General features: G+C 57.4%; 1 protein-coding gene across 1 annotated transcript in view; it reads left to right on the plus strand.

Moving 5' to 3' along the window:
• The first annotated feature begins 957 nt into the window (after positions 1-957).
• LOC107139897 overlaps positions 958-8,485 on the plus strand; it is a 25,524-nt gene continuing 17,996 nt past the window's right edge. Inside the window, exons 1-2 of the mRNA XM_048808011.1 lie at positions 958-1,020; positions 5,976-6,465. Of these exons, the coding sequence (XP_048663968.1) occupies positions 958-1,020; positions 5,976-6,465 (553 nt within the window). The remainder of the gene's footprint in view (positions 1,021-5,975; positions 6,466-8,485) is intronic.

Below are 8,485 nucleotides of genomic sequence, written 5' to 3' on the forward strand. Positions count from 1 at the left end.
TCCTGACACCCTGCCCCTGGCCCAGGATGAGTGTCCACTGGTGGTGCGTTCTTGGTGGCACAGCTGTTTTCACTAGAACCGCTGAGAAAGCCAGATGTGGTGGCGTACCTGCAGGCCTAGCAATTCTGGGGGCTGCAGTAGCGGGATTGCCATAGTACCCCGAGATCCTGCTACCACAGCAGTGGCCTGCTTCCCTGGCCTAGGTAACAGCAAGACCCTCTCTGAACAAAGCACTCCCAAGAGACAGGACCACCCAGGGGTGCCTCAGGAAGGCCATAGCGGAGCAGGAGAGGGGCCGGCTGATGAGGGATGATGGCTTTAAAGTCCTCAGGTTCAAGACCCATCAAAGCACAGGCCTGTTCCCTCAAAGCTGCCCCACCCAAAGAACATTAGGGTCTTGTTCCCACATTCCACAGGATACCTGCTAAGAGGTTACACAGCATGTCCCAGGTCATAAGGCCTGTGAGTGGCTGGCTGGCCCCCAGGCCAGGGCACTGCCCTCCTTAGTCCTCTGTAATAAAGTACAAGATCTCGACCTCCTGGTGAGCCAACAGGGCCGGCAGTGTCTGCTCATTCACACAAAAGGCCGAAGCGGGCAGGGGTTGAGCAAGAGGACATTCATGGGTGAGGGGTGGGGCCAGAGCTGGGCCCAGCCCTTCCACTGCACCGCTGTTCCTTAAAAGGTGCCCTTGGCTGAGCACTTGCTACACACATTACCTCATTCAATTCCACTCTTGTGAGGCAAGTATTATTTAGTGGAGAAACCTTCAGCGAAATTGACTTGCCCAAGGTCACATCTAAAATGTGACCTTGCCTAATAGGAACCCAGGTGGGAGTCTGGCCTCTCCCCCTAGGTGGGTGTGAAGAGCTGTCAGAGGCTTGGAGCCAAAGGCAGGGCCTCTGCCACCCCAGCCGTCCCTCAGAAGGTGCTTGGCCAAGCGAACTGAGCCTGCGGCCATGGCTGGGCATTCCAAGTTGGCAGTCTCTGCCCGGGAGGCTGTTGGCCATGAGTCACTGGCTGTGAGCACAGAATCCTCAGGGTGATCCTGTCTCACTAATTCCAAAGCTCTGACCTCACCAGGGATGCCGCTGGCGCTGCGAAGGCAGCCCCCAGTGGCCCTCCGTGTCTCAGTTTTAGGGCCGTGGAACAGGTGGGCAGTACAGCCACAGGCTGGAGCAGAGAGAGCCTTTAGCCACCAGGTTGAGGAGCTTGGGGAGGGGACAAGGGCTCAGGCTCCTCTCAGCCTCGAGACTCCCCGGTGTGGCTTCCTGCTTTAATTCTGGTGCCCAGCGTATCCAGCTGGTCTGGAGGAGGCTTGAGCTCCTTCACCAGCTCTAAGCTTCTGCCCCCACCTCTGCCCTGCCAGGCAGGACAGACACCTCCTGGCTCACAGAGGGACAGCCATGGAGTGGCCAAGATACGTTCCATGAGCTGAGCACCTCTTGGAAGCATTAGAATGCACGGTGAGCACTGACACAGTCCTTCTAAAACGTGCCAAACACGGGAGAGAATCTGTCTGCAAGGAATGTGTGTGTGTGTGTGTGTGTGTGTGTGTGTGTGTGTGGTGCTGGGGATTGGCCCCAGGGCCTTGTGCGTGCCAGGCAGGCACTCTGCCAACTGAGCTTTGTCCCCAGCCCCCTGCAAGGAATTTAAGCTTTACGGACCCCAGAGCAAGAAGGGGCAGCAGGTAGATCCCGAGCTATTCTCTGGGCAGTGTGAAGGGACCCGAGGGGCTATCCAGCCTCCCTTGAAGGCACGGAGAAGGGGGACCTGCCAATTTAGCACCTTCCTATAGGGCTGGAATCTGAACCCAAGGGCCCTGACTTCGGCCACAGCAAAACGACAATAAGACACCACCCTCTCTCCCCTCCGCAGGAGAGGCGAGCGTGGGGGACACTGTCTCTGTGCAGGGTAGACTCTGGGTCCAGGACCTATCAGGTGGAGAGGATGTTGGTGCTGTGACCCTGCCCTTCCCAGCACTCCCTGCCCCGGCAAAGGGTCTGGGTCTAGGCCAGCTCGACCCCCACCCTGGCCACCTGGGAAAGCTCTTCCAGAAAGTGAAGGCAGTCCTGGCGGGCTGCGGAAATCCCTCAGTGCGCCCTGGGCTGGGAGGGCCTCGAAACAATGCCGGGCCAAGTCCTTAGTGCGCAGGATGCCATTGGCAAGCAAGGCTTCCAGGCGTGTTCCTCCCCACTGCCTGGAACACCAGCTGCAGGGTGACCCTGAGCCCTGCCAGGGCTGGGGTCTGCGGCTCCACAGGAAATCTGGGCCACTCCTGTTCCAAGGAGCCTCGCCTCTCCAGCCACCTCCTGGCAGCCCTCTGGGGGCCAGGGACCACACTGGCCACTCCACAACAGCAGGAGGGCAGGAAGACTCAGATGGGGTTCAGATACTGCCGTCCACCTGCAGGTTGTGGGACCTGTCGCCTTACTTGGGCATTCTGAGGCTCAACTCCGCAGCAGTAGAATGTGAACCTGCTGCCGAATGCACGCACCTGTGTCATGCAGAAAAGACAGAGACTGATGTCACCATTTTACAGAGGAGGAAAACGGAGGCTCAGAGAGCCAAAGTCACTAGGCAGGGGCAGGTGTCAGAGCTCACATATTTGACTCCAAAGTCTAACTAGACTTCTGTGTCCCCTGAGCACCAGCTGGGGCTGGTGAGTCAGTGCCAGTGAGGTCCTGGGGAGGATTAAGTGGCACCGCGGCACCTCGTGGGCAAGCGGGAGCTGCTTGGCTTCCCTGGCTCTTCCTCTGCTCAGCGCCCAGGATGGGAGGGACAAGCCCTGAACCAGGCTGGGACCTTACAGCAGCCTGTGTCCCAGCCCTGAGTCCTGCCACTGCCCACTGCTGCCCTGGGGAGTGGGAGGTGATGACCTCACCCGTGGAGAATGCCCACTGCCGTTCTCGTGAATCCTCTGTGCTGCTGCCTCCTGGCCACTTCTGCCCACCCTCCTGTGGCAGCGGGGGGGAAGCCTCTCTCTGGGGTTGGGACACCCCAGCCCAGCCACATTGTTGGTTACTAACTGGGGGGTGGGGAGTTGGTTACCACTGAGCCACATCCTGCATCGGGGTGAGCTTAGTCAAGGAGCGGTCTCCTGTCTGCTGCCTTCCTTGACCCCACACAGGGAGGGACCCAGCATGGATCCCTTTGTGTCCAGGGGCTCCCTCCCCCTTCTCTGACCTCCCACACCCATCTGAGGTAGGGATTGCTGTTCCCATTTCGCGTATGAAGAGACCGAGGCTCAGAGAAGTAAAGACATGTCCAGGGCCACATCCCGGGAATGGACCCTGGGTGGCCTGACCCAGTCCCCTGCTCCACCCACTCTACCACACTGCGGCCCCAGGAGGGTCAAAACCCTCTGCTCATGCCAGGAGTGGGGACCCCCTAACCCCCAGAAGGAGGCAGGAGATATCCTTTGTTCAGCATCCATTCCTAAGGCCAGAATGTTCTCCAGTCCACACGCGGCATCTTGGCCACAGTGTCTGCAAGTGCCTCTCTGGGCCTCAGGTGCTGGATGTAAGAGGAGGACACAGCTCCCCCAAGGAGTGCCCTGGGGGTGGATGCTGGTGGCTGGCTTTGAAGGGGCTTTGGAGTCACAATCACCTGATTCCAGTGGAGTCCTCTCCCTCACCAGCTGAGCCTCAGGGTTTTGGGTTTTGCTTTGGTACCAGGCAGTGAGCCCGCGGTGTTTACCTGTGGAGCCGCATCTCCAGCCCTTTTTTATATTGAGCCTTAGTTTTCTTTAACTCTGAAATAGGAGGAGAGTACTCTTCTCCAGGAGAGAGTCTGACAAGAGATAGTCAGTGTATTGTCACAGCGTAATGTCAATCGTGTATGTGTGTGTGTGTGTGTGAGAGAGAGAGAGAGAGAGAGAGAGAGAGAGTATGTGAGTGTGGTGTGTGGTACGGGGTGGAATCCAGGGCCTGCACTGACTACATCCCCTGTCCCCAGCTTTCTGTCCCTGCCGGGGCTCGACATGTGGGTTCACTGCCAACACGGTACTACAGACCGGAGCTCAAGCCGCAGAAATTCACCTTTTCCAAGTTCTGGAGGCGAAATCAGCAGGGCTGGCTCCTCCCGAGGCCTCTGTCCTTGGCTGCGAGGTGGCCCTTCCTGAGTCCTCCCAGGGCTTAACATCCCGCATGTCGTCGTCGTCGTCTTCTTTTTTTTTTTTTTTTGGTACCAGGGTTTGAACCCAAGGGCACTTGACCGTGGAAGCCACGTCCCCAGCCCTTTTTATTTTTTTATTTAGAGACAAAGTTTCACTAAGTTGCTTAGGACCTCAGTTGCTGAGGCTGACTTTGAACTCAGGATCCTCCTACCTCAGCCTCCCAAGCCTCTGGGCTCACAGGCTGGCGCCCCCATGCCCGGTCTCTTTTTATGTCCACATTTCCTCTTATAAGGACACCCTAGTGGCCTCATTTGAACAAAATCACTTCTTTAAAGGGCCTGTCTCCAAATAGCCCCATTCTGAGGGGCTGGGGTAGGAGCTCCAACATGCCTGTTCTCTGGGGGGACTCAGGGCCGCTCAGAGCAGCCCTCACTGTCATGCTGTCACCCAGGGGCGCCAGCTCTCCAGGGCATTAACTTCTTGAATGCCAGGGAAGCTGAGGAGGTCAGCCCTGAGGATCAGTTCCATTTCCACGAGGAAGGAAAGGCCTGCAGGGCTCGGGCGGACCCAGGGCACAGGCCGGAAAGGGGCAGAGCAGGATTCAAATCCAACGTGCATATGAGGCGCCACCCCGGGTCCCCGCTTCTCTCAACACCAACCCCACGCCCCCACGCACATCTCACATTCTCACATGCTGTTTCCACTTCTCAGCCCAGGGAAGTCACTCAGCTGGGTCACATCGTTAACCTTGGCCCCTCGGTGGAATACTTAGGGTTTTCTCAGTTAATTACTTTTCCATTATAAACGAGGTTGGAACAAACATGTTTGGGCATGGAGCTTATTTCTTCTTTTAGATTTTATAGAAGTGGGATTTCCAGGGCAGAGGGAACTAACTTGTCATTGTCCTTAAAGCAAGGAAGGAGTGTCCCAGGCTGAAACCTGAGCTGGCTCCAGCTGTACCTCCCACCTGCCATTTACTTTGGGGGAGGGCAGGCTGAGCGGCGGGAATGTCCTCAGAGGTGGCTCTGCCGGCCCCACCTCCAGCCCTGGCTTTGTCCCCTCCACCTTTGCCTTCAAAAGTTCCAAACCCCAAATTCTGGTGTTCCCGAGACCTCCCAAGTCCAAAGTAAGAAACTGGTTCAGGTTTAGGTCTGGGTGGGATCTGAGAATGTGCACCTTCCAGGCCACAGCCCTGACTGGGACCCTGAGGAAGGGCAGCCCTCTGCCCCTGCCCGCCACCCTCCTGCATGTCTCCCTGAGCACCTTCCATGTCCCCACCCTTCCAGAGGGCGGGCGCCAAGGAGGGACACAGCAGTCTGCAAGGTGGATGAACGCGTGAGGCCACTCCCTTGCCAAGGAGCTGCTCTGCCAGGTCCCTCTCCTCACTGAGGCAGCTTGGCAGGACCCAGCACCTCTGCCACTTCCCGGGTGACTTTGGGCACCACACTGTGTCTGAGCCCCAGGTCCTCTTCCCCAGCGAAACAGAAGGACAAGGGGTCTCCATACCATATCCCACATCAGCAGTTCCCACCTCCCAGGATCCCTATGGTGCTGGGATGGGAAAGGGAGCCACCAAGTCTCACCAGGAGGCCACAGTGGAAGTCCAGAGAGTAGGGCCCCGCCTGGGGTCTCCAGCAAGCCAAAGGAGAGAACCCAGAGGCGGCCTGAGTTCCCACTTGGAGTCTTGGGGTTGCTCTTAAATGAAGTTATCTGGGAAGTCCAGGGAGAGAGAAATTTCCCAAGGGAAGGCCTAGTACCTCAGGGAGTCCCTGTCCCTGCCAGGTCCCCAGACCCAGCTCAGGCCCTCTGTTCTGTGCTTGCACCGGCTGGGTACTCCATGCAGCCTGGGAATGACTTTAGAGTGGCCTGGCCACATGTGGGGACTGGCTACACAGTGCCTCAGTGTTTACCCAGGACTCAGCCCCGCCACCCTCAGGGCTGCAACTCTCAGGCCTCCTCCTGAGCAAAGGGAAGGGAGCAGAGGCTCTGCTGGGCCAGGCCCAGGCCCTCCCTGCCCAGCCCAGCCCCCTGTGGGCTGTGGGGAACAGGCAGAGGCCATCTTCCTGGACAGTGGCCCAGGAGGATGTGGCAGGGGGCAGCAGCCGGGCGGCTGAGGCCAGGGCAGCCTGGGAAGTCCGTGCTGGAGCTGTTGTTTGTACCGCGGGCCCTGGGCCACCCCCACCCACTCAGGCGGCTTGGCCTCCAGGCCCCTCTCCAGGGGCTGTGTTTCCCATAACTCTGCTCCCCGGTCATGAACCTCGGGGCAGGAAGGCCCTCAGAGACCAGCTCCCACTCCACAGTGGACAGAAGAAGCCCAGGCCCAGGGAGCGAACAGGCCTAAGGCCAGCTGGTGAGTGGCTGGGTCAGGAGGGGGCCCTGGAAACCCTGGTTAATCCCTCCTTCCCCATGCAGTCCATGAACTTGACCATGGACCCTGTGTCCACTGGTTCCTCCTTCGCACTGGGAGCTCCAGCAGACGGAGAAGGGCCTTTGTTCTATTCCTAGTGTTGGGCAGAGGACCTGGCAAAGGAGCAGGCCCAGGGCAGCTCTGGTGAATGGAGCTCCTACTCCAGTCCTGTGGCCTTCTAATGCTCCTGTCCCCACCCCTTTGTGCCCTGAGTGTTTGGGGAGGTCAGAAAAGGCATGATTTTCTTTGAGTCTCCTGGGCCTTCAGGCAGGACAGCATGGTCTCCTGGTCTCATGATCTCAGAAAAGCGCTTGGGAATAATGGGACCTGCCCAGAAGAGGAGAGAGGGGAGGTCCTCAGAGCTAAAACTGGAATTTGATCTAGGATGACCCATTGCATTTTGCCCGAAAAGAAGGATTCCTGGTGTAGGGACCTTTGGTGCTAAAGGAAGTACCCAGGCTGGGGATGTGGCTCAGTAATAGAGCCCTTGTCTAGCATGTAGAAGGCCCCGGGTTCCATCCCCCAGCATCACAGAAACAAAACTAAAAACAAGAGGTGGGCTGGGGCTGGGCACGGTGGCAAAGCCCTGTAATCCCAGTGGCTTGGGAGGCTGAGGCAGGGGGATCGCAAGTTCAAAGCCAGCCTCAGCAAAAAAGTGAGGCACTAAGCCACTCAGTGAGACCCTGTCTCTAAATAAAATACAAAATAGGGCTGGGGATGTGGCTCAGTGGTCGATGGCCCCTGAGTTCAATTAAAAAAAAAAAAAAAAAAAGAGGTGGGCTGGGAGTGAGCTCAGCTAGAGTGTTTGCCTAGCCCGTGGGAGGCTCTGGGTTCCTTCTGCAGCCCTGGAAAAAAAAAAAAGAGGCAGAGCTGCTGGCTCCACCTCCTATTGTGTAACTGTGGATAAGCTGCTTCTCTCCTGACACCTCAAAGGCTTATCTGGAAAAGAGTCAATATCTACCCTCTGACCCTCCTGGTTGCCATGAAGCTCTGGGAAGCTATGGAGGAAAAGTCAGAATGTGCTATGTCCCAGGAGATGTGAGGGCTGGTGGCCATCCCAGTGAAGGACTTCCTCTTACCCCCCACTCCCACTTCCTGCAATTCATTGACTCACTGGCAGACACTGGCTCAGCACCTAGGATATGGGGGAAATGGGAAATGCTGGGTTGGAAAAGGAAGAGCTCAGCCCTCCTGGAATTCACAGCACAGGCACGGGCGATTAGAGTACAGTAAGAAGAATCTGTTCAACACAAGTTTTTCATGAGCAGCTACTATATGCCAAACACTTGACTGAAGTATTTTACAAACATTAACTCGTTCGATATTCATACAGCCTGTGTACTGAGCTGAGGGTTGACATTTATCCTGAAGGTGGCTGAGAGGGTGTAGTGGAGGTAGCAGAGGGGCAGTTGGACAGCCCTGGGTTTTTATGGATCTAGGCTGTAAGGAGAGCTGGGAGGAGAGAGGAGGCAAGGGAACCTGGTAGCTGCCTCCTGATGGATTCCTCTTATGATTTAAGTCTTGCCAGACCAAGAGGGGTCCAGTTAACCCACACTTCTGATGGATCAAGGTTAATGTTTAGCGAGGACCTGGGCACAGCCCGAGGTTGGGGACTTCAAAAGTGCCAGTTATAAAAAGGCGCCCCTTGAAGGGAAGACTCGGTTGGGGCTGGCTCACCACCCGACCGACCCTGAAGCTAGGTAACTGAGTGCTCCAAAGGCCCTTCAAGCCCCCCTACTCCAGCTACCTAGCGAGGACCTGCGGCCAGGGATAGAGTGAGCGGTAGACACGCGCACAGTCGCCAGGCGAGTAGGTGTCCTAGCCGGGCCTGCGGAAGGCCAGGCCGGATTTCTGCAAGTTGAGTCCTTGTAGGGCGGGGCCCGAAGCGGGTCTCAGTTTGGGCAGGGGCGGTCCGGAGAAGCCCGGCCTGGCGGAGAAGTCTGTCCCGGAGGTGGGGCGGGGC

This window comes from Marmota marmota, unplaced genomic scaffold (genome assembly GCF_001458135.2).
Source record: "Marmota marmota marmota unplaced genomic scaffold, marMar, whole genome shotgun sequence".
Lineage (NCBI taxonomy): Eukaryota > Metazoa > Chordata > Mammalia > Rodentia > Sciuridae > Marmota > Marmota marmota.